This window comes from Nylanderia fulva, unplaced genomic scaffold, assembly GCF_048542155.1.
Source record: "Nylanderia fulva isolate GAGA-0341 unplaced genomic scaffold, ASM4854215v1 Scaffold19, whole genome shotgun sequence".
Taxonomy (NCBI): domain Eukaryota; kingdom Metazoa; phylum Arthropoda; class Insecta; order Hymenoptera; family Formicidae; genus Nylanderia; species Nylanderia fulva.
Window position 1 is genome coordinate 1,903,179 of NW_028190161.1, and position 27,819 is coordinate 1,930,997.

The 27,819-nt window shown below is 32.7% G+C and overlaps 2 protein-coding genes across 7 annotated transcripts in view; one reads left to right on the plus strand and one right to left on the minus strand.

Annotated features, from left to right (window-relative positions):
- The window catches only part of PlexA (plexin A), a 263,457-nt gene that overhangs the window by 55,262 nt on the left and 180,376 nt on the right, over positions 1 to 27,819 (plus strand). The gene's annotated exons all lie outside the window — the stretch shown is intronic.
- On the minus strand, positions 1,403 to 4,292 carry LOC114936143 (uncharacterized). Its single transcript, XM_029309204.1, has 2 exons — positions 4,029 to 4,292; positions 1,403 to 2,124 (listed from the first exon to the last, which is right to left on the minus strand). The coding sequence occupies exons 1-2, from the start codon at positions 4,235 to 4,237 to the stop codon at positions 1,953 to 1,955; spliced, it is 381 nt and encodes a 126-aa protein (XP_029165037.1). The 5' UTR covers positions 4,238 to 4,292; the 3' UTR covers positions 1,403 to 1,952.

A 27,819-nucleotide genomic window follows, 5' to 3' on the forward strand; every position in this document is an offset into this window, starting at 1 on the left:
CCGAACGCGCTTAACACGAAGTATTTCAAATTTCTTTCATATTTTACGTAGAGAGAAATTCCATTATTCGAATATCTTTTTCTGTTTAAGGAAAAACTTCACGAACATAAAAAACGAATATAAATCCAAAATTTCAATATCGATAAAAGTGCATTAATTGTAAAACAATAATTGTAAAATATAAAACACATTGTAAAAAAATAATATCGAAACACGAAAACAAAATTGTTAAAATTTAATAATTCAACAATTTTATGTTTCAGTATTATTTTTCATGCGATGCACTCTTGTCGAGATATTGAGTTGTTCTCTATATTATACATTTTGTATAGTACAAAATACGTCATCGAGAATCACGCGTCCGATAAGTGCGTCGAGTTCGAGAATTCTCCGTACGGTATGCCTTTGTACTTTTCATCATCAACATGCTAATCGACAGGTAGACCTGACTCTTCCTCTATAAATAGATCGACGATGTTGCGTGTGTGAAATTCTAAATGAAGTTGTGCACGTCTGGGAATCCTTCACTATAATTGATTGAGAATAAAATCGAAGACACGCTCTTTTATATTTATAAGAAGAAGAGTGCTGTTCAGTATCAAATCATACTTTATTAATTCTGAACTACATTTTTTATCAATAAAAATGTAGATTGAACTTTTTTATGATGCACATTTTTTCGTTGATTATTAAACTCGATATAGATGAATATATTTTCTTCTCAATGACTCACTTTTTTGCGACGTAAATTAACTGATGTAGAAGACGGATCCATATGATACCGTAATAATCTTCCATACTACATATAGAAGCGGGATTCTTGGAATTAGATCCTCCCTTATAATTATCGCATTCCGACTCGTTTATCATTCTGCCATCGATGAATATTCAAGGAAATTACGTAAGCGATTCGTCGTTTTCATTTCGGTGCACTTCAATTTCACCACTGCATAATATCTCGCAACACATTAAATACACATTAATAAACGTGCGTATATCAGTTTTAAGCGTGGTACGATAAATTACATGCCTTTTAGGCATGGTTTTGATGACAGATATGTTATTATCGCATAGTAACCGTGCAATGCGGGCGATACATATATGTTTATAATACAAGCTATAATATAACATTTTAAATCTAATTGAATTTAATATTTCTTATTTTTATGTTACTATTTAATGAGAAATTTTTATTAACAATTGTTAAATAATAAATTTCAGAGAAAATTAACAGTGTGACATGAAATTTTAACAATGCTGATAATAATGTGTATAATTTCACAAACACAATTTTTTCCTCTTTTATATAGAAATTTCTTATTGTTAGATTTAACAATATTCTTTTATTTACGTACTAAATGTACATATATATATATATATATTTTTTTTTTTTTTCACCAACTATTAAGAGCTCGGGCTCCGTTTTATATTTTAAGGAACATGACACACATCAAATATTAATCTAAAAATAAAAATTAAAAGAGACATTCGTCTCGTTTTAAGTAATTAAAGTCTCATACATCATCGAATTCCTAAATTTTCGTGCAATTAATACCATATGCACACGTATTTTTTTATTTTTGGTTTTCATGAGAAAACAAGAGAGAAAGAGAAAATGTGGAAAAGAGGGCAGAGCTAGAGCCATTAATCTTCGAGCAGGCCAAACGCGCCACAAGTGGTTTAAAATTCAAACGATTTCAGAGTCTTTTCGGTTTTGCGTTCGAAGGTTCCCTCGAAGGTAAGCGTGCTTCTCGATCCTCCGTTCGGTGGTAATGGCCGTCGGACTTCCCTTCTCAAGGCCTTTCTCTTCGAGACGGAGAAAAAGAGGATGTGTGTACGTATCCACATGTTTTCTTTTGTCCTCGCACGTGACTTCAGCCTCGGCGATTTTTACAATGGAAGTGCAAAGTCAAATTTGCTTTCGTTTGGATTCTCTTGTTCTGTCCTTATTCTTAATACCCTTTCCGTGGACCCCGCTCCACTTCACCATTATACAGATTCTTTGTCTTTCTTCCCGGAACTCGTTTTAGGATCATCTCGATGAGAGCGGGACCGGCGAAAACGATTACATTCCTGGTTTCGCTCCGGCTCGTCGGGTTGATTTTAACCATAGATTCTTCAATTCTATGTTGAAATAGAGAGAAAAAAAATTTAATTTTCAAATTTGTTTCTTGAAGTTTATTTAAGAATTTTTATTTATATGCTTGCATAGATATTTTTGTGTGAATGTTGAATGAATGTATGAATCGCTTTTTTCAAATTGATTTTAAAAATATAATATTACACACATATAAAGAAGGGAAATGAAAAAAAATATATGTACATATATAGCAAAAAGAATATTTTTATTTAAATATAATAGAATGACTGATATTTCTCTGAGAATGATAGATATAAGGAAAAGATTATTGAAAAAAATGCTTCTTCTTTATATGTAAAATAATATTACAAAATCACAAACGTTTGAAATTTAAAACTTTTTTTTACCTAAATAGAATATCAATATTGATCACAAACGATATCTTTATAACAATTCAACAGAAATTTAATCCGCGATAGAAGTCTGTGTAATGCGAGATTTTTTTCCATACAATATAAACTACATAGAAATTACTCATACATTTCATCTTAACAATTTTGCATTGATAAAAAAAACTGTGATATGTAGAAATATAATTAACTAGCACTCTTATACCATATATGATTATAGTGTCCAACTTAATCATAACTCTGCGATATGATGATTATTTTTAGGAGTAGGCTTAAGAAATGTTAATCGACTAGGCACCTAGAATTAGAGCGACTTTCGTCGTTGACATGCTGACATAAGATGACAGTGATCCAATGAATGTAACCATCTTGTTTGACATTTTTCAAACGACATTTCTTAAGGCACGAACAGTCATTACTGTGTTGCCAACAGTTCGGTGAAAAAGAGCCGACATGTATATAATTTCGGTTATCAGTTTCTTTTGCACCTTTAAATAGCCGCGATTTTTGTATTCATCAATGTGTTGCTTCTTTTAAATAAGTCTGTGCTTAGTTTAACAGTTAAACAAAAACAAAACAAATTGTATATATGCATATTTATAATAAGCAGCTTTCTAAATCTATTTTTTGATACATACGTTAAATTATATTAATCTATTAGTTTAACAGCATCTAAATTTTTAAATGGTGTTTATTTGTATTTTACTTCTATATTTTCACTATTCTATATTTTATTTCTCTTGGCAAAAAAATAAGCTGGGGTTAAAGAATGATTAATATGACAATCACGTAATTCAATTTTGTTAACGCTATTTGAGAGAAAACATTATTTATGTTTGTTTGTTTTACTTTTTATTTTGTTTTTATTTCAAACAATTTGAAACAGCAATTAAATATTTAATATTAGTTAAAAGAGCGACTCTGTTATTTTTTGGAACATTTTAAAATAACCAATAATACATTTAAAAAAAATATCGTTTGTTTCCGAAGCTGTACAGGATTTAAAAAATTTTTGAAATCAATTTAAAAAAAGTTAACTCAAATTATATTACTTTTGCGTCAAAACTTTAATAAATAATTTAAATTTAAATAAAGGATAAAATTTCATTATTTTATTGACATTTTTATATATAAATTAATTTATCACTTTATAATTTTTCTTTTTGAGTTTTTAGGGACCTTTGACAATTGCATACTTTGAAATAATAAAAAATTAAAAAATATAAATTGTGAAACGTATTTTTTTTTAATTTTCTAACGTATTGTTTCAACAAAAATCTGCGAAATATATTTCATACATACTCACGAATAAAAGCAATTAGCTGCGTTTCCTAAAAATCGAAATAAATATACTTCAGTGACACATAAACTGTATGTTTCCTCGATAAAATTCTTCGTGGAATTATTCGATGTTTTGTCCTTTAATTAAAGCTGACTTCGAAAGAGTCGGCCTTTAATTATTGACAGAACGAGTTGGGGGAAGGATGTTCCTTGGCAACCGTGTTTTACGTGTTAATCAAACGCGTGATCGGCCTCACCTGTCGCGCAGGACAGTAGCTGGGGGCAGAGTGTAGTAGAGGTTGGCTTTCCATTTGCGACACCAGGCGTTCCTCATTCTGGCGAGTTTATCCGGGCGATAAAACGACTTCTTGGTATGGCTATGCTGAGCAAATTGTAGGACGGAATGTTGGTGCTGTTCTCTCCTCCCGGGGAAACTCCATGCTGGAATGACCTCGGATCCTTCCATCCACGTGGATCTTCGAATAAAAGAGTCGACCAGCTGTAAAACGACGGACCGTTATTACGAGGGGAAGTTCGGGAAGGGGGAAAGGCAGAATGGTGGTTTGGGCGTTCTATATCAGTCGTCATCCCCGAACGATGTTAAACTTGATATATAACTCACAGTCCGTGATCTTTTTTTTTCATTTTTCCTGTTTTTTTTTATTTGTCAAAGTACAAAGGTACAAAGCAAAGTGACAAGATAAAACGATAAATTGCAAGAAAACATATATTAAGAGATGGTAAAAGCATGAAACGTTTAGATGTGATAAGCATTATAAGTATGAAAAGATGAATTAAACATGATAATTGTATAATTATGATGAATAATTAGCGGAAATTGCAAATAATTAAAAATAGTATAGGAATAACACGTAGCATGAATGCATGATATGTGTAATAAAATATTTTTCTTATATTTATTGTAAATTATTTACTGCAGTATATTTAAATATTATATGCATAATAAAAAACTTATAAACTTAAGTAAATTTATCGATTATTAAATTGCGATTATATGAAACCGTATTTGTGTGTGTATATGTGTGTAATTATGTTTCTTATTCTTTTTTGATCTTCGATCTAACGTTATGATAAAGGATCAGCTTACTGTGTTTATGATGCCCTGGCTTTCATTGGATTTTATTCACTGTGAAAGAATACTCTTTTGACATCCTTTTGCCTTTCATCTCGCGTTGTCGCGTAAAGAGAGAAAGGGAAATTGAGATAGATGAACAGGGTGAGAGCGCGAGGATCAAACGAACGCAAATTATTTCTACTTCCAAACGAAATAATCCCGTTCGTATCGTCATCGTGGAAACAACGAAAAGCAATTTTCTCCGCAAGTACGAAATAGGTACAGTGGATCTATACCGGGGTTTCATTTTAATACCAGCTCGGTACTGTGTGTGTAAATGAATTCGGTTGCACTCCGTGTTGCCTCAAAGAAATCATCCCATGATTGTGCTTTACCTGCAATCTCTATCGATATCCATAAATTGATATTTCGATTATAATCTCATGTGGACGATTTATTTTTTTAGAAATTTAATAAAATGTATTTCATTGTATTAATTATGTAGAAACGCAATAAATAATTGTCGTGTTAAAAAGTCATTAGAAGAAAGTAATTATAAAATATTGTTTCATAAAATAATGAATATTACAATACATTTTGTCGTAGCATGATTTTATTATAATTTTTTCAAAATAATTACTTACGAGTTTATATTCGAAATCATGCATTCAATAATTACACATCTAAATTTTTTTTTCTTTTACTAAATTAATTTCTGCATTGATGCCAGCCTACTTATTTATTTACAAATACAGAATAATTAGTTGAATCTTTCTGCCCTCGTTCTCTTTTACCTTATTGCCACGTAACCGAGATTGCGACAAAATATTTCTAAGATTAGTCATGCGCAATATCATAGTGAAATTACTGTGCAGTTATCAGGACTATAATTAACACAAATTTTCAATACATGGAGACAATGTTATTTTTCTCACCATAAAGTTATGCGACTAAGTACGACTCATTATTATAAACTTGTTGTCAAATAATAGAGCCATAGATACCGATTACGTCATTATCATAATATTATACTTTACTATTTTCTCCTTGCTTCTGGCTATGTTCAAGAACAAATCTGCAAATTGCATCTTGCAACATTTTCTCTCTATAAAGAATTCTCGACTTTTTTCCATAGAATTTTCGCGACTCGAAATAAATGATCTGGATGTGAATAAACATTAATTGGATCGATCGAAAACACATTATATTCTATTACTGCAACTTCATACATTTATGAAATTTGAATCCATTTCTGAATTTAACAAAGCTTATTTTTGTTTGTGCTATTTTATTTTGAGCGTCACAAAAGTAAATTTTAGATTGAAATTATTCCATCTAAATTACATTTAATTCAGCTCTATATGCCGTTAAACTTTATAAATTTATTTATTGATTATAACATGATATAGAGTATTTTGATATTTTTCTTTCCGCTAATTGAGATTAGAATTTTTATTTATTATGTAATAATTATTATTTATTCGTTAAAATATATATTTTGTAAATGTGGGATTCGTATAAAACATTTATTATTTTATTTTAATGAAAAATGTTAGAGACATCACAGAAATGACATTACAATGTGACAACACGTTTACAGTCCTTGTAATTTGTTGTGCGGTCTCATTCCTCTACTCAGCATTGCACGGAATACTAGGCTATCCTAATCGCTGATGGGAAGAATCGCGTGTCGCTACTTCCCGTCACGCGCTGATGCCTCTGTGAACGAGGCATAAGGGCACTAGGACGCCGGAAGTGAATGTAAATACCTGGCTCTGCTGATTGCAATTCTAGAAAAAGAAGAGAAGGCTAGTAGTCTTTTTAAAAAATAAAACCGAAAGCCTGATTAATATCAACTTATTATTTTTATAATTTTTATTTCCATATTTATTATACGTTTATATGTCTTGGTTATAATATATGATTCGTAAATAAAATTTTTATAAAAACTTCAGCTCTCTTTCTCTTTCAATGTCTCGAAAAGAGCTAGAATTCTTAGCTATTCAGAAATTCTAAAATGAGATATTAATTTCACAAGGTAATAAATTTAATACTCTCTTCTGTTTCACACAATCATAAAAACATCTGGATTCCGAATGAGAGTTAATGACCCTGAATGGAACAGATATCTCCATATAAAGCATGCATATATATGCAACATAGATATACGTATGTTTCTGCGTCAGCACGAATTTGCTGAAAATTATTCGTGCTTATTGATAATACAGGAGACATTATTGTAACTGCTTGCAATTTTCAATTTCGCTCGACCTCCTTGTTTGATTATCCTTGCGCCAATTTTTTTCTAACAAAGATCGATCGCGAACTTCTTGTATTGCGTCAATATTATTTCTTATAAGTTTCCAGTATCAAGAAAACCAATCAACGATAAGCTGTAAATTTTATTTTATATAAATCTGTACACTTGAAATCATTAGGAATTTATTTATTAATTTATAAATTGACAATTTAAGAGATTCTCTTTACTCTTATTTTTTTTTTAATTTTACTCTTTATTAAAAATGTTTGATCAGCGTAAGTTTGTAAAATTGCAAGATTCATTTGCGTTTTTTTCTTTAATTGCGTAATACTCGAACGCGAGATCTCTAGCATCCTGTTTTCCAGAATGCGAAAGTATTGTTTTGTCGTTGATTGGCTACAGCTGACTTTCCTTCCCTATTGAAATAGCAATCGAAAAAGCATCTAACTTTGCAACTATACTTATTGTTCTCTCTCTGTTTTTACTTAAGACAAATTATTCTATAAATTTTTATATAAATTATGCACACGTGTTTTCCAGGAAAAAACATTGAATAAAATTTTATTAATAATTGATTTTTAATATTAATAATGAAAAGATAGATTTCGATTTCTAAAAAAGATCTTCAAAACGTTACATTTTATTTAATTTATATTAAAAAGATACATGTATATATACATATATGTCAAAGTTATTTCTTGTCAAAGTATATCTTTTTCTTCGCATTTGCCGATTTGTTCTATTTGTTTTTATTTCAGCAAAGTTTTTTCAAAAATATTTATACACTTTGTATAAAAAATATACATATATTTATATAGTTTCTCTTCTTTTTATCGAGATCTTTAAAAAAAAGTAAAATTAGAAAAACGTATTATTCCATATGAATTTTAATTATAAATTATGTACATTACGTTCGCAAATAATTTTCTTTGAAATTTTTTATTATTAAAAATAGTAAATTGTAATTTCTATGAAAAATTGCCTAAAATCATTTCATGTTTTTTTAAAGATCTTGGCAAGATCTTGACAAAAGAATTTGTGTGGGTGTGTGTGTACCCATATTCTATTTTGGACCTCTTCGAGTAGCTTTTATTGAATCGTACAGGGATTCGTGGACTTAATTTTCGTAGTGGAATCCGCCGGGATTACCATGAGCAGATTTTCCCAGACTTTCACAAATCGAATGCAAATCACAGCTTTCCGGTCTCATGTAAGAAATAATACCAATCACTTAGGCGCGGCGGAAAGCCGTTACTCGATTCTGCGAGCCATTATTTTACTTTGGAAAATACCGGATTCCGAAGAATTATATATTCATAGGCATTTTTGAGACAAATATCAGAGTTCATATAGCAAATCGAATCTTGCTTCTTCATTTTAACCTCGGCCGAGACCTTCGGGTTAAGTGGCAAGAAGCTATACTTAATATCCGTGTTGAGAGGAGCAGTAATGTTTGTTATTCTGGCGTATACATCAATGGAATGCAAATCGCAAATGTTTAGTTTCATGTAGCACATGGTAACAATTGCTTATTGTTGGGTATTGCATGGTGCCATTACTCGATTATACGCAATGTCTACCTGAAAGAGTACGGAAACTTACCTCTTGAAAATATATTATAAGCTTGAAAACACTTTACGAAACAAAATATCGTATAACAAAGTCGAATCGCTTCTAAAGATTCTTCTCGAGACTCCTTTAGCTACCTTTAATTCGTGAGAGTTCGAAGCGAGAAACGGGAGATTTATTATCCCGGTTGGAGTGTCGTGTTTGTTAATCTTGGAATATCAATCGAATGCAAATTACAACAAGTGTCCGGCAAATAATAATCGGTCGATGAACGAAGTCTTTTAATGACTCGAAAAAAATGTCAGGTACAATGACACTTTTGTTAGGTTAACATAAACAGGGTTACAAGATAGTACAAATAAAAAAAGAATAAAATATGATAGAATGTTAAAAAATATACAAATTAAATTAAATTGAGTTAATTTCAAAACTTATTTTCAAGATTTAACAATTAATTTAATTGTTTAGATAAATAAAATAATACGACAAATCTGAATTAATAAAATTAATAATTGTAATTTTGTAATAATGTAGGAGAATATGAAATAATACTTACCTTTTCTTGATAAATGAAATATATAATTTTTTAACAATTCGTAACAGATATTAAAATATGTATATTACTAGACAATCGAGAGAATGGAAGAGGAATGATTTCAATTTACCTATTCGAATTTGTTTTAAAACGAATGAAGGCTTCGAATATAGAGCGTTTTACCGAAGTTTGACTTGAAAGTTGGAACTATCACTTTATTACCATTCTGTCCCGCAAGGTCTTCAAGTTATTCTTGAGTCAAGAAGATCCAAGGACTTAATCTCCGTCGCGAAAGCATTATAATCTGTCTTGTTCTCGGAATATAAATCGAATGCAAATTGCCAAGCGACTTTCCGAACGATCCAGGAAATAATACCTGTCGATTAGCGGTGTTGAGTGCCGTTGCACGATTACTGGGAGCCTCCTGGGAAAACGAGGGACTCGCGTTACTTATCGGACGGATCGATCATCTTCGTCGTTAGAAAAGATTCGATAAAATGGATACGAGAGAGATAGTCGATCTTGGCTCACCTTGAGGGAGTCGCGTTACATCAGACCGGGCGCTTCTTACGTATATGCGCTTGCGGTTACATTAGCCGCCTGTTATGCGAGAAAATCGACGTGGCACGGGAATTTATCCGTTTTCAACTTGTAAAACGAAAAACGAGTGTCCTGTGTCGTCGTGAAACTATTACGTCGAGAGAGAGACGCCGCGTTACGCGACGGTTTCTTTTAACTCCGTTAACTGTTATCGCTAGGAAAACTGCATATTACGAAATGCTGCAGGAATGCGTGGTGTTATTTTTACCGTGGATAATGCGGTGACTTGTACGTATACATGTGAAAAACGCATATCCGACTCGCTCGAAGAAGAAAGACATACATAAGTAAAAAGATCATAAATAATAAATGTATATTTATACAGTAATGTCATATGTTAATAGTTTCAAAAACATTAAGCTCTAATGGAACTTTGTTATAAATGATCAGTTATTATTAGTATTTGATAATAGAAATAACATTAATATCAGAAACATTTTTAAATAGTTTTCACACGTTAAAAGAGATAATAAAGAAAAAAAATAGATATAATATATGCGTATATCTGAATAATGGCTAATTAAAAATGTTTAAATATGATTTATAGTTTCTTCACGTGATAATAAATGTATATTGCATATTGCATCATATATATACGTAACAATTCCGCATTCAAGTTTCGAGTGCGACATTTCTCACGGTCGGAATTATAACGAAGTAACACTGTACTCTTTCAGAAATCGACTAATTAGGAATGCAACTGTCGGGTATAATAATTAATTGAAAAAGATAGCGATGACGATTGATAGCCGTAGATATTAGTCGACATATCCGTCAATTTCATGTTTTTTTGTGTTTTCCTCTTGTATCGGATTTTTGAAATTTTTATTTTTTATTTTTTTTATATTTTTATATTTTTTTTATTTTTTTGATGGATTTGATACCGATGTATATCGGATGGAAATTTCGTTCACGGATCTCGTTTACAGTTTCGTTAACGTTCTCGTTATTTCTCGCGGCGCTATTTTCGCGCTATTTATTTCTTCAGACTAAAATCTTTCTTGTTGCACGAATTAATTTTCTTCACTCTAAGAAGTGTATCTTGACATCTCGAATTCGAGTATGCTGAGGGCCACTTTGCGGCGCTTTCTGTGGCACCCAACCTGTTAATTAGCGTGAATTATTATGGATGAGGATATCATAAACGCCGCGCGTAATATAGAACGGTATATAAAGATCAGACGGAAAGATAGAATGAAAGGGACCGAGATATGCTTCCAGAATTTATGAAATATAGAACATCTACATATGAGTTTTATTTTCACGTAATTTTGTGGATACATTTAACTAGGCGACAGCTCATTAATTATTATATCAAATCAGGCTTTATTTCAAATTCTCGCCTTATTTCAATAATCTCTAAATATTTGTTACCTCTTTATTTGTGCATCTTTTGTTGACTTAATTTATATATATATCACGTATATGGAATATCAAATTAATTAAGTGTTAAATTTTAAAAATAGAAATGGAAAGCTCTAATGTTAAATATAACAAGTAAAATATAGTCGATTAATTAAGAATCTAACATAAACGATACGCTAATTATTCTTTTATCAAAATGTTTATTTCGAAATGTACGTTTTGGTTCTAATTTTAGATCATCAGTTTGTCACATGTATTATATATTATAAAATAAATCTTACGACGCGTGAATTATTGACTTAAAATAAAAATATTTGTCTATATAAAATATAGATGTAGAATATTAATTTTAAATATTAAAAAGACTTTTAGTTATATTACAGTAGAATATTTGTGTGAAGTTGCCCTATAATTTCTCGTATATATAAAAAATCATACGTGATTCAAAGATACAATTATCTTTATCCTAAAAACTAATATATTTACAGAGAATATTATATATCTCTAAATGTGATTTGAATTGGTTAAAATATGACTTATATCTGTTCCGTGGAATGATCACAATCAAGTTTGCGAACAAAATCAAACGCCACGTTCCGAGATACCGTGATACCTATTTCCTATGTCAATATAGTTGATCTCTCGAGCTATCTGGAAAACCGTTCGATCTGACGATGCAGCTCATCGGCACAGAGAGAGAGAGAGAAGAGAGCCCGTGGTGTACGGAGCGAGGTCATTCGACGTTCCCAATAATCGATCCGTTACACGCCACTAACAAAGTGCACGCTCACCACGGCACTCGGAGCCGTTGAACTTGCTAAGAATGAGATTTCGTTCACACCGCCGTGCCGACACCGGAATCAATAAAGAGCCCGGGCGGATTGAACTAGGTTAATACGAGAGCAGAAACGTAACAATTCGGTGCGAGAGAGCACCTCCGTTCGCTCACCGTGTTTCGTTTCACGTGCCTATTCCCCGTTTTCTGCTCTTTTTACCGGCACATGTAATGGATTACACGATTTAATCCGCTTCGTATTTCGCGTGTGCGACTCTCCCAATCGATGTTTCTCCTTTCTCTCTCTCTTAACACTTATTCCCGCTATTATTATCATTTGCGTATATGCGACCTTATACGTATTCGCATAGACACGTCATTACCTGGATCATTTATATTATAAATATAATGTGAGACGAGGTTATTTTACTTTTATCATCAGAAAGATCATTACCTTGTTCCGTTTACGCAACCATCTCAATTATCCGTTTGAACTTTAGATACTTTATATTTTCCGTTAGCTATAGAAGCATGAATATTATATTATAAAAAATTATTGAACTTTAATTATAATTTCCCATAGATTATTATTATTACTTATAAATCTTTGTACAAATTATTAGATTACTTTTTTACATATATGCGCATTTCGCGAATAATACCAATAATTCTCTTTTCGAAAAAAATTGTAAAAAGAAATTGTTTAAACGGTATGCCACTCCTCTTTATTAAAATTTAATTGGATTGTTTTGCGTATAATATTTAAACTTGTTAAAATAAGATACGATATATTAATATAATAGCAGTTCCGGCTGGCACATAATTAGCATATAATATTATAATATTATCTTTTTTACTTTTCGATAATCGTTTCCTTCTCCGTCTCTATCCGACTCTCTATTCCGTTCTCTCTCCTGCCTTCCTCTTTTCTCGCCGACCTAGCCAGAACGTACGGCCAAACGTATAACGCGGTCGCGCTATTAAATCTAAGTGGCTTAAGGCCTTAAAGTCCGCTTCGCGCCAATAAAAAGTGGATGAAATTACATTGGCCGGCGGGCTTGTGGCTTACTCTGCCCTCTTCGATCGTTCTCTCTTTGCCGGCAAAAATCCGCCGCCATCCCCCGTTATTCGCGAGTTATCGCGCGGATATCGCACTTTTACCCTCCCCGGAAATGGTTCTTACTCGTAAGCAAAATGACGCTGGTGGCGACGATACGCCGGCACGTCGCGCTATATAGCTGGACCGAGTTTTGTGGAGAACAATCTCGTCCAGAGAGATAGTATCGCCGCGTATTTTTCTTCGGGAAAGAGATTACGGGACAAGTCGCGCGAAATTCGCGTTTATAAATATATATGTATATATATATGTGTGTCTTTTTGCGCGTCAGCTAGCTTTTGCACAGGATGGGAAAATTAAACGACGAGAAAGCGGGACTTTAATTCGTTCTCTCATAGAGACTCGGAGTATTTTAATATCCGTTCGAAAGAGTGCTTCTCTATTTCTCGTCTAATCGTTTCTTCTCTGCCCTTTCCCATGTCGCATATGTTAATAGACCTGATAAAAAAATATTTTAACAGTAAAAAAATATATTTTAGTTGTTTAATTCTTACTGAGATAAAATAGGGATTAGCTTTAAGTGTTTTTGATATCGATGCTATTTACATCTATGCCACTTTTGACAAGCTTTCTGTCGGCGGATATAATATGTTTCGGTGCACATCGTTCTCACTCGAAGGTGTGGGCTCTGCTTCAATCTCGCGCGGTAGATTCGTGAAGTCGATACGACATCATTATATACGCGCTCGGCGGCTCTTCACTCGGCTTTGTTTGCGCATAACGATCGCAATTATCTCGGCGCGACGTTATCCGCTATGAATCACCTGCTAACCTGACGTAATGCGCGCCCGTCGCGATTTGATATTGCTGCGACGTGTTTAGGAAGAAGAATCTTGCGCGATGTATCATTTTAGATAAGTGCAAATTGGCTTTAACTCGCGCTCGACAAGCCGATTTACTATGATTCAGTCATGATGTTAACCCATTTGATCTCATGGTATCATTTTTGGAACGTTACTTAATATGCCAGATATATGTCATGTAGACTGTAAAAGTGCAGTACGTTAGAAATGCCAGAGTGAGAATAAGAAGTAATTTTGAATGTAGTTAGAAGGAATTTTCTTTTGACAGATAATATGTTACTTTTATAAATATCTAGATAAAAGAAAATAGACTAGATATGAATTAATACATACATAAAATATTCAAATTCCGAGATAAAATAACTGATAAAGAAATACTGTTAAGGAATTACAAAAATATATTTAATTATGTAGTAAAAAATAAAAGTAAAATCAATGATTAGAATTAAGTGTTAAAAATATTTTAAGAAAAAATAAAGTTATAAAAAATGCTACCTATTGATTTGCATCAGTTTATATATCATCAAAAATAAATTATATTTTGTAAAAATAAAACTATAAAATTCGTGATCGAATGGTCGAACAAAAGATGCACTATTATAGTTGTAGTTAATGCAAATCCGTTCGGGTAGCATCTGTGCGAAAAGCACGACGGAAATATAATCAATAAAGTGCATCTCGATGGGCTTAATCGCATCGACAGGCCAGCTGTCTCGTTAACCCTTTCAATGAAAATTAATTTAACGAGGTCTTGCATAGCCTTTTCTCAGCATACTTGGCTTTTTCTTTGTTTAGCAAATCCGTTTGTAGCTTGGTCAGATTAATGCCGGTTTTAGTTTTAGCCATTTAGCTATTTCATAACGCACTTTTGTTAAAAGCTATTTTGTCTCTTGCTTATTATTATTTTTTTTATCTACAAAATATCCATATGTTTATTTACTAGTTTAAAAAAACGGGGACATGAGATATATTAAAACTTTTTATATGAGATATTTTGTACATTTTCTTTTATAAAAATATTTTCAAAATAGTAGGTCGTCGTAATGCTGATTTTTAAGCTTGTCAATATCTTTTTTCAATTTTTATAATATTTTCTATGTTTCTATATATATTTTTGATATATAGGAAATTAAATCACGAATAAATATATTTGTGCCATCATAATAATGGTATTTAGAATATCATAAATCATAACAATCCAGAAATCTCGTGTCGTCTTTCCACACGGACAATGAATTACGCGTGTTTTATTGCAACATGTGACGCGCAACTCTAAATATAAGTATGCACAGACGATGTTATAGCAAGACACGTATGCAATTTGGCGAAGCTTCGAGTTGCAGTTCATTTTGAAAAGAACGTAAATTAACTTCAAATAAATCCCACCATTTAAAATAGGCACGTCATTTCAATTTGTAACCGCACCTCGCATAAAATTACATCTCGCAATTTGATTTACGTCGCCTTCGAAATGCACAACACCATTTATCACGTGACAGAATTAATCAGCGTTGATGTAACAGTCCAGAGTTAAGATAAAACCTCGGACTTCTCGAGCAACTTAAAAAAAGTCTGTCGCTCTTGTACCCGTCCACCCACATCCTCTGCTTCTCTCTCTCTCTCTCTCTCTCTCTCTCGCTCTCTTCCTCTCTCTTTCTATGCGCAACGCTTTTCTAGATAAATCCTTCAATTACGGCGCGACCGGGCAAGTCGGTGAACGTGGACGCGACGCGGCGCAACCTTCGAAAACTTCGTTTCGCCGTCTCGGGACGGCGGCTTTAAGTGATTTATAATCAAAACTGGATTAGAGACAGGTTGGAAAAGCCTTAAGTTACCCCGCAAGCTTGAGGCAAGGCCCGAGAGCTTTATGCGACAGGCTCCGCCAGATGATTTAAAAGTCGTCTAAAGTGTATTAAACGTGGGATTCTCGCAAAAGCACGTTCGATGTTTGCAGTATCGACGTCTTCTCCTTCTCCTCCATCCTCGTATTTACGTGGTTACGCGTGCACGGTTAAATATAAAGTATATAAAGTACCGTAGAAACCTCAACATCTCAAGCTCATGTACAGTCATAGTTTTCTTTTCACCTTAAAGTGCATTTTTTCCTGATTGAAATCTCTTTCTTAGCATCAAATAATTTTTACAAACATTAGAAATGAAAAAATTTTATGCTAACTTCTACAGATCAATTAGATTAAGTCTTATTAACGTTACGTTAAGTTTACTTAAAACGCACAAATAAATTTCATTTTTTCAAATTGATTTAAAATTTAATTAGATATATAAAAATAATGGAATATAAGAAATATATATATTTTTCTCATAACATTTCTTTTTCTTCAGGGAAAAATTAATTTTAAATTTATCATATTGTATGTCAGTATACATTTTCGAAGCATTTTATATAACTTGTAATATCGATTTACGATAAATGTCGTGTAAAGATTTGTGCGATTAAGAGTACTTCATAATATGCAACTATTTTCACAGAAACATTTTTTACATTATTAATTGCATGACGGAAGTTGCGCAATAATAGTGGCAATTACCAAAATGATTAATTGTAGAAGTCGATGTATAGTGGTGGAATAATTTTCACGCTAAAAATTTATTTGCTGTAGATTGCAATCAAATCATTCAGATACATATTTATCATACGGCGAGTAATATATAGCTGTACATTTGTTGTGTTACACTATCGATGCAATCGATGACATTCACACCTCGATATAACACTTGCGGGTGATGAGTATCGACTACGTATATAATAGTTTCTAAAGTCTTAATTACTTCTCTATAGAAACGAGATTATTTTCTTTCGGAGAGAACAAATTGCTGAGTATATTTAACAAAAATAAAAAAATATTGTTTAATTTATTTCTATAGACTATTATTTATGAAGTATAAATCTAACAAAAAGCGTCAAATTTAAATTTACAATTAGATTGAAACATAAGTTTCAAAAGAGAGAAATGGTGAAAGAAGAAAAATGAGTTTTCCAACGAACACACAAAGAAGTGATTTATTATTTCGACTCGTGATATTTAAAAGTAATTTACATGGGTATATCTTGAAAGGAAAACCCTACCTGACGAGACGTCGAAAAACAGGGGTGATTTGTCGCTATACAATGGTAACATTTATCGCCACTATTTCGTACGATGGAAAAATGCTGTACAAATTCTCACAGTGAAACGGAAAATCGTCGAGAACCCTACGTCTTTAGGTGACAGGTGTTTCTGATAGCGATATCTCGACATCGTGTTATATAATACATGGACGTATCTTTCATGGTTTTATGTCACAAGTGTAACCTCGAAATTTGATTCCTGCATGAAATAACCCTGAATTAAAAATGTTATATTTAAACACGGACTTGATTCAGAATTATCACTTAATTTCTTTGCAGATTTTAATATATCTATCTCGAATGTATTGTTGTGTATTTTTATTTTTAAACTTTATTTAATTTATTATTACAAATAAAAGATTCTTTAAGTATACAACTTTTTCGATTATAAATTTAATTGCAAAATGTGACAAAATAATTTTGAGGAAAATCCTTTTACGATTATTTAATCATAAAAAAAGAATTCTAATTTTATATAAAAAATTGATGATGATTACATTATTCTTATTAAATAGTATTTTTCTTTTAAATAAAACTTTATTTATTTTAAGAAGCAGATGGTTTTATTTTGATAGCTTTAGAATTAAATTTATGTAGGATTTATATACCATAAGATTTCTGACTCGTAATCACTCACAGGAATCAGATCACGAAGTTGATCATAATGTCGCGGAATACTCTGTTTAACAGAGGTGTCTTGTGGCGGTTTTGTCAAGCCCTTCTCTTGACGTGACGTGACAGCTCGCAAATGTGCGTCCGTATGGCCTGTATGAAGTTAGCCCCCCATTTTTCGAATTTTAAAATTTTAAAGGTTGTTCCAGGTTGTTCTAGACTTGTTCTAAATTGTTCCAAAAGATCAAATTTAAAAAATAAAAATTTTCGCGAAAAATGGAAAAAAAACGATTTTTTGACCTGGCCCCCCATTTTTCGAAAATCGAACTTTTAAAGGTTGTTCCAGATTGTTCTAGTTGTTCTAAACATTGTTCCAAAGTGATAATTCCCTAAACAAAATATTTCACGAGATATAATAAAAAAATAGTTTCGTGCGCTAAAACAGTATTTTTACGTTTTCGGCTATAGTTATTATCTCTTAAACACCAAACTGTATATTTTAGCTAAAAACGAACAGAACAACCTGGAACAACTCTCAATTTTGCTAGAACATAATTTTAAAGAGTACTTTACTCTTGGAAATAAACATATTTTTGTTGTTTTTTCGTGTTTTTCGACCGATAACGACATGACAGCGATCCCAAACTATAGAACAATTACGTACTGGCATAGAACAACTTGGAACAACTCTCAGTTTTGCTAGAACATTATTTTAAAGGGTACTTTACTCTTGGAAATAAACACATTTTTTTTGTTTTTTCATCTTTTTTGCCCGCTAAAGTCGCGATAGCGGTCCCAAACTATAGAACAATTACGTACTGGCATAGAACAACTTGGAACAACTCTCAGTTTTGCTGGAACATTATTTTAAAGAGTACTTTACTCTTGGAAATAAACACATTTTTTTTGTTTTTTCATCTTTTTCGCTCGCTAAAGTCGCGATAGCGGTCCCAAACTATAGAACAATTACGTACTGGCATAGAACAACTAGGAACAACTCTCAATTTTGCTAGAACATAATTTTAAAGAGTACTTTACTCTTGGAAATAAACACATTTTTCTTGTTTTTTTGTGTTTTTCGACCGATAACGTCGCGACAGCGGTCCCAAACTATAGAACAATTACGTACTGGCATAGAACAACTTGGAACAACTCTCAGTTTTGCTGGAACATTATTTTAAAGAGTACTTTACTCTTGGAAATAAACACATTTTTTTGTTTTTTCATCTTTTTTGCCCGCTAAAGTCGCGATACCGGTCCCAAACTATAGAACAATTACGTACTGGCATAGAACAACTTGGAACAACTCTCAGTTTTGCTGGAACATTATTTTAAAGAGTACTTTACTCTTGGAAATAAACACATTTTTCTTGTTTTTTCGTGTTTTTCGACCGATAACGTCGCGACAGCGGTCCCAAACTATAGAACAATTACGTACTGGCATAGAACAACTTGGAACAACTCTCAGTTTTGCTAGAACATTATTTTAAAGGGTACTTTACTCTTGGAAATAAACACATTTTTTTTGTTTTTTCATCTTTTTTGCTCGCTAAAGTCGCGATAGCGGTCCCAAACTATAGAACAATTACGTACTGGCATAGAACAACTTGGAACAACTCTCAGTTTTGCTAGAACATAATTTTAAAGGGTACTTTACTCTTGGAAATAAACACATTTTTTTTGTTTTTTCATCTTTTTTGCTCGCTAAAGTCGCGATAGCGGTCCCAAACTATAGAACAATTACGTACTGGCATAGAACAACTTGGAACAACTCTCGATTTTGCTAGAACATAATTTTAAAGAGTACTTTACTCTTGGAAATAAACACATTTTTCTTGTTTTTTCATCTTTTTTGCTCGCTAAAGTCGCGATAGCGGTCCCAAACTATAGAACAATTACGTACTGGCATAGAACAACTTGGAACAACTCTCAGTTTTGCTAGAACATTATTTTAAAGAGTACTTTACTCTTGGAAATAAACACATTTTTTTTTGTTTTTTCATCTTTTTTGCTCGCTAAAGTCGCGATAGCGGTCCCAAACTATAGAACAATTATGTACTGGCATAGAACAACTTGGAACAGCTCTCAATTTTGCTAGAACATAATTTTAAAGAGTACTTTACTCTTGGAAATAAACACATTTTTCTTGTTTTTTTGTGTTTTTCGACCGATAACGTCGCGACAGCGGTCCCAAACTATAGAACAATTACGTACTGGCATAGAACAACTTGAAACAACTCTCAGTTTTGCTAAAACATCATTTTAAAGGGTATTTTACTCTTGGAAATGAACACATTTTTTTTTGTTTTTTCATCTTTTTCGCCCGCTAAAGTCGCGACAGCGATCGTAAACTATAGAACAGTTACGTACTGGCATAGAACAACTTGGAACAACTTTCAATTTTACTAGAACATGTTTATTTCCAAGAGTAAAGTACTCTTTAAAATTATGTTCTAGCAAAATTGAGAGTTGTTCCAAGTTGTTCTATGCCAGTACGTAATTGTTCTATAGTTTGGGACCGCTATCGCGACTTTAGCGAGCAAAAAAGATGAAAAAACAAAAAAAATGTGTTTATTTCCAAGAGTAAAGTACCCTTTAAAATTATGTTCTAGCAAAACTGAGAGTTGTTCCAAGTTGTTCTATGCCAGTACGTAATTGTTCTATAGTTTGGGACCGCTATCGCGACTTTAGCGAGCAAAAAAGATGAAAAAACAAAAAAAATGTGTTTATTTCCAAGAGTAAAGTACCCTTTAAAATAATGTTCTAGCAAAACTGAGAGTTGTTCCAAGTTGTTCTATGCCAGTACGTAATTGTTCTATAGTTTGGGACCGCTGTCGCGACGTTATCGGTCGAAAAACACGAAAAAACAAGAAAAATGTGTTTATTTCCAAGAGTAAAGTACCCTTTAAAATTATGTTCTAGCAAAATTGAGAGTTGTTCCAAGTTGTTCTATGCCAGTACGTAATTGTTCTATAGTTTGGGACCGCTGTCGCGACGTTATCGGTCGAAAAACACGAAAAAACAAGAAAAATGTGTTTATTTTCAAGAGTAAAGTACTCTTTAAAATTATGTTCTAGCAAAATTGAGAGTTGTTCCAGGTTGTTCTGTTCGTTTTTAGCTAAAATATACAGTTTGGTGTTTAAGAGATAATAACTATAGCCGAAAACGTAAAAATACTGTTTTAGCGCACGAAACTATTTTTTTATTATATCTCGTGAAATATTTTGTTTAGGGAATTATCACTTTGGAACAATGTTTAGAACAACTAGAACAATCTGGAACAACCTTTAAAAGTTCGATTTTCGAAAAATGGGGGGCCAGGTCAAAAAATCGTTTTTTTCCATTTTTCGCGAAAATTTTTATTTTTTAAATTTGATCTTTTGGAACAATTTAGAACAAGTCTAGAACAACCTGGAACAACCTTTAAAATTTTAAAATTCGAAAAATGGGGGGCTAACTTCATACAGGCGTCCGTATGGTCGTCCAACACGCTCGCACATCTCGTTGCATTATTTCGGCTACGCCGATTCATCACGTCCTGACACATCACCAGTGACTGTTGCATTATGACGAATGTCATTCAGACATTCTCCTTTGCTTTTTCATCTGTTATCATGCGTGATAATAAACGATGAACATCATAAATTAGAGAAGAGAAAATAATAAAAATAATAGGAAGATCAAAAAGAAAAATAGAAGGGTCAACTTAAATCGAAAAAAGAAATACGTACGTACATAATCACACGTGTATATATTTGTAGAAATGTGAAATTTTTATTAAAAATCGAGAAGTTATTGAAATCCGAAATTTAGAAAAAAATCTAAAAGTGTTGAATTATGCTCTACGTTGGATTAATGCTTGACATAGTTTACTGATTTATTAAATCAAATTTGTCACTTAAATGAACATAGGTCACAAAGAATCATTGACCCATTTATTTTGACATCACAATTGTTACGGTTGGCGTAGTTATTATCTTTAACTGCTTAATTTTGCACTTGTTTCAACAACAATTTGTCACGAGAGTTTGGACAACGTAATACAACATTATATATGATAAAACTTTCTTGGAAATGTAAGCTATTTCTTTATCAAATGGTTGGTTTTCTTGAACTTAAAAATGATAATGTATGTCTCATCAGATAACTTTTTGTACCTAATAAGATGTTTGTAAATAAGTATCGATTTTTCTAAATAGTAAAGCGATATAGAATCGGACAAAATATCTTTTCCGTTATATATACATATATATTATTTTTAATTCGGTCAAATATATATGTAGATATCTGAATAAAATATTTCGAACGTGTAAAAGTTTAATAAACTGTGCTAAAATAGACATATATAATGTGTCTATTTATTGTTACTTTTTAATAATACATATGACATTACAAATTGAGAGATTTCATCACTTTTTAAATAATCTTTTCTGGGAAAGACGAAATTTGAGTCATAAATAATTTCAGAAAATAAAAGTATAGAAAAGTAAAGAAAATTCAAGTAAACTTGAAGAGATATATATTAAATCGTATAATGATTTTTCTGAAATAAATTGTACAAATGATTCTCTCCCACAGATTTAAAAAAAAAGTCGCTTTTTCTGAAAAAGGCAAGGCAATTAAATTAATTATCTCGATGCGATGTGCTTTTTATCGGCATCGTAGTTACAGCTCTCTCGTGCGCTTTTGGCGAGCAACTGCGTTTTATTATAAGCTAACACCACGAGGAGAAGGGAGAGAAGTCTGCATTTACCCCTCTTATCCCTCCCATGCCCACTTTCTAGGTCGGTTTAGACCAGAACGACGGTGAGTACACCCCTGGGTCGATCCTCCCGGACAACCAACCCCAAAGCCCCAGCGTCCCTCAGGGGGCTTCGGCGCACGCTATAATACTCGGGAAACTTAACAGGCATCCAGCTTACCGGCAGCCCTGTACAAGCAACATCCCTCTTTCCTTTCATCCCCGACCCTCCTGCGACCGCCGATATATCTTCTCTCCCTTCGCCGATAGTCGTACCGCTATACTTTCTCGTAACGTATGCCCCTTTCTAACATTCATCTATGCGCCTTTCGCTTTCCTTCGAACTATGAATGTTTCAAATCGCAAATTGTAATTTTCGAATCCAATCTCGCTTCTGTTTTCGAATTTCTAAGCGAAGCCTCCAATCTGACATAAAAACAGCTGGTGAGCCCTGACATGTATGTCTCGGATTTTATATCAATTATTTAAACAAAGAATTGTTTGGAGAAATACGTAGTTATATTAATATTGGATTTTTTTTTTAATTTAACAGTTTGTTTATAACATCTTAAATCAAATATTGTAAGTGTAAATTATTCTTATCGCGCAAGATACTACTGTACGCGTCTTTAAAAAAAAACTTATTTAAAAAATGCAATGTTAATGTATACCTACTATATTTTTTTATTACTGTCGCATCTTTTTTTTTTTTTTTTTTTTTTTCAAATAAAACTTTCTTTACTTCTTTTATTATAAAAGTTTAGCAACTGGAAAATATATCCGAGGGAACGGATGTTATTACTCATTTAATCATTTCGTGAGATGTCGCCCTTTTCGTACTCGAAGAGCAAACTTTGTCTCTCTTGCTCTATGCTAGCGCATCTCCGCTAATGCAATTTCCAACAGGATTACAAATTCTGCAATTTGGCAGCCATTCGTTTACAACGGCGTGTGAATCATTGGTGACGCGCGGCTGTAAATAACGTTTTGATGTCGGCCGAATATTAATATTGTGTGCGCGCGCGCATCTCGAAACTGCGCTCGTTAGCCCTACGGATTATGAACTGCAATTACGTCCGGGGGCGTGTGCAAGGTGGCCCCGAATTCGCTGGGGACACACTGTATAGGGTGTTTCGAATAGGACCGAGAACAGCTTCGGCCATCAACTACATTTCAAACTCGAAACACGCGAGCGATTTCCATGAAACTGACTTGCTCATCGATTTTCAAACAAAAAGTCGTTTCAAAATTGTTTCTCTTTCAATTAATTTCCCGACAAGCCTGGAACTTTTTTATGGAGACTCGATACTAATTAATTTCTTTTATAAAGAAAATGTCTTGGCAAAATTCTTAAAATCAGGAAGAAAGAAAATTGATAAATTTTTCAATATTTATAAATAAAATTTGTATCGGTCAAATTAAATGTCTCTGATAATTGGAATCGCACGATTTATTTTGGACGATTCTGTATATTATTTGCAGCGCACACGCGCTGGTTCAGCGGGTAACGATCATACGCGACTTTCGACAGTAAGCGAGCATCGTTATCCACTTCGACCTGCGATAGGCGGTTTACGCGCGATCGTATAATACGCAACGAGCGGTCGCTCGCACGCGCGTCCGTCGTAATCGAAGTTTATAAACCCGCCCCGTTATTAATCGCGCCCGATATTAATCCACGCGCATACAAGTGCATACACATATATGTACGACGCGTACTTTAGTCCTTTCGAGTTGCAAATCAGGGAGTTATCTCCGCATTTCCACGCGCGGGATGCATCGATTCGTTGGGAACTTAATTGTTATTCGTTCGCTGCGCCTAATCAATCAATCTTTTTACGGATTTGTAATAATTTTTCACTACACGGTAGCAATAATTTCGGATTATAATCGTAGCAGCAAAATTTTCAAATATATATCTGCGAGAAAATATATATGACAGCGGCTTTGTTTTATTATGGAAAATTTATTTCCGCTTGTTTACGAGAGATATAGAGCGTTTTGTCACAAAATTATTTAAAGAGCACGAAAGGTATCCCGCAGATCGAGTCGCAGCACTGTCGTAAAGGGCACATCGTGACGGAATTCATTCCCGTAGTGCATCCTAGCGAGCGAGCTCCGTCCTTTCTTTTCTTCTGCTTCGTCTAACTAGACACACGCAGAGTCTTCCTTCCTCATATGGACCCTCCTCTTAGAACTTGCCCAGTTCTATTTGTCTCTGTCACCAGTAAATGGCCTTTGCCGAGCATTACGAGCCTGTCTATTCCTTCTCTTTCTGAGTCCGCAAATTTTCACAGTCTTCTCTTTTTCTCCTCGTATCTCTCTCCCTATTTCTCATACGTCTTTTCCTATATTTTTCTCTTTCTCTCTTACTTGGGTTTCGATTGCGACTGATAAAAATTGGTCTGAATGATATCATAAGAAGAATTCTTCTATTTCTTATTGGCTATACATAACAATTTTACTTACTCATATTCTTTTACTTCAAATTTTTCTGATATCTTTGAATAAAATTGAATAAAATGATAGCTCATATAACGAGTTTCTGAGATAGTTAAAAATAGCAACTAGAAAATTTAGATGAGAATTTGTGAAATAGAATTTTCTAATTATGGAGACTGTATTTTCTTCGCAAATCGTAAAAAGCAGCGGTACATCAGAATTTTGTACACTATTTCATTAAAAGGTAGAACTTAATCAGTAAAACGTGAAATGTATGCTCTCTCCATAAAATGTTTGCCAGTTTTAAACAGCAGCGCAGTTAAAAGATAAAAAAAAATTACATGTACAAAAAAAATGTTTTGAACTTTGTTATTTACTTAACCCAAAATTCCAATACATACAACAAAGTCACATATATAAAAAAAGTTACAAATATAAAAGAATTTAACGTGATAATTTACGAAAATAGTTGCAAAAAAATACATTTAGCATGCGTATCACCACTCTTTATGATAATTTATTATATATTATTAAATGCAATATTATATATATATATATATATATATATATATATATATATTAGCGATAAGAAATGAGAAAGGATTGTAAGATGAAAAAAGTACACAATAAAGAGAAAATGCTATCTCGTTATATTTATATTTTCTACAAAATTGATTGTGAAATCAAAATTATCTTATGTTTAGATAACGACAAAAACTTTTAATACAATAGAAATGTCAATTTTATGAAAATTTTCAATAACGTGATATGTTTCTTGAATGAACGGTATCGGAACGTGACACATTGTGCACTTAAGGGTTAAGCAGTTGATACTGGCAACTTGCCAATCTTTCGTGAATGTCGCGTGCCTGCTGTTTGCCAGCATTGTTCCATTCACTATCGAGCAGATAGATATATCAGTGGAAAAATCTATTTTACTGATCTGATATCTCATCGGATTTTATCGTCAACTTTAACCGTATCTCATATAAGAAACATCAGCAAACTGAATAAAATATTTCTTCTCTTTCAAAACTGTTTTATTATTTGATTCTTCAAACATAGTTTGAGCAGAATTTATTTAAAAATAACTAAAGTTTTTTAAGTTGATACACATTTTACGTTTTTTACTATACATATATCAATATCAAATGATATGCTGATCATTGATAAAAATATTAAAATATTATCTTTATTATTATTTTGTACTTTATATAAAATATTAAATATTATTTCATACTTTTTTATATGAAAAAATATTAAATATTATTTCCTTTATTTCTTTTTAAAACATGATATATGTAACATGTAATATTATTAATATTGATTACAGTTATTTTAACAAATTTAATAATGTCATACCATTTGCATTAAATTACTCATATAAGTTAAAAATTTTAATGTTTGACAGATAAAATTCGTAATATCATTTCAAGTAATTACGTGAGATATTTCTGGGAAATACGTATAGTTAATACACATAGTCAGATAATTTTATTCGAGAGGAGATTGATTACTGTTACGATGAAGAATAAATTCAGTATCTTTCAGTTAGTCCCGTATTTTGACACGGCAACGTAATGCCGCTTAATTTCACTGTGCAACAGAAGTTATTAGACGAGACTATTAAAAATCAGGAGATACTATCGTTGATGCGCTACCGGGTAGCCTCTTACTTCTCATTAGCTTCGATGGATCCACGTTCGTTCTCCTACACTTTTTTTTTACGTCCGACCTGATTTTCCTTGTAAGCGATCACCTGATACGTGATCGTTTCCACGAGCCGGGCAATATATCACCTCGTTACTTTATGGATCGTACCTCGTTAGCTGACGGAACGAATGATCTTACGTTTGCAACGTGTGTCCGTACAAATAGCTTCGCGGAATTTATGCTTACGCATATTTATAATAGTTGTTAAATTCAGACGACAAGCTAGACTCGAGAACTTGTATTTTCAGGCTTTTGTATTTGTCTACTTATTTAATTAATTTTTTTTAAGCAGCAGTAATGTAGTTAAATAATTACTACTTATAAAATAAAAAATATATTGTTGAATTATATAACGGAACAATATACTTTTTGCGTGTTTTTTTCTCGTTCTTGAGTAAATTATGATATAACAACAGAAGCAGACAGGCAAACCGCTCAATAAAGAGCCACACTGTGCTTAGATATGAGTTGATAAGTATCTCACATATATCACTAGTATGCACGTAGTATATATATATATATACAGATAATAACGATAATATTTTATCATAATAGCAACATGCAATGTTTTTCTGTCGGTTATAGTCGTTTGAAAAAAACATGTATGTCATACTTTGACGTAACAATTATTTATAAGATATTTATATCATTTTGTCATCTAATTCTAATAGAATGTTACACATTTTTTATAACGTTCTCTCGAAACGTGCTCTCGTTCTTATACGCTTTCTTGGAAAAGCTGAAGAGTCACATTTTCGGCGCAAGCGCCAGAAAATCGACTGAGATAATAGCGGGTTTGTAAATCTTCTGGGGACAAGGCGGAGATAACGAGCTAGGATGTTTTCGTAGAGTTCACTTCTCTCTCCTCACGGTATACTATACTTCGCGGGCATTTAGTTTTGGTTTAAGTTCGTCGGAGAGAGGAAAGTTCACGTTTCTGTCGCCGTTGGCAACTCGATATGCCATAGGAATCGGCCGTTTTTAAAAAGTCAACGACCGGACGATTGTTTAAACCCTCTAACGATTGTTCAACTCGTTAAGGATCCATTAGGGGCTTCGGACTTGATAGACCGCACAAATTTTCCGCTGCTCGAAGTCTCTCTCTCTCTTCCACGCTTTAGCGGTGGCAAATTAATTCAAGTTTTCCCATCCCGGTTGGTTATAGTAAGTTTTTGCTAACGGCCGTTCTCTCCTCGGAAAATTTCCCCGTAGACCATAATAGCTATTCCGCTATGTTTAAAGGCTTTTAGTTTGTTACTTTGGTGAGCAGTAAATCGCTGTTATCGAAAACAGTTTACTCGAGGTGGATTA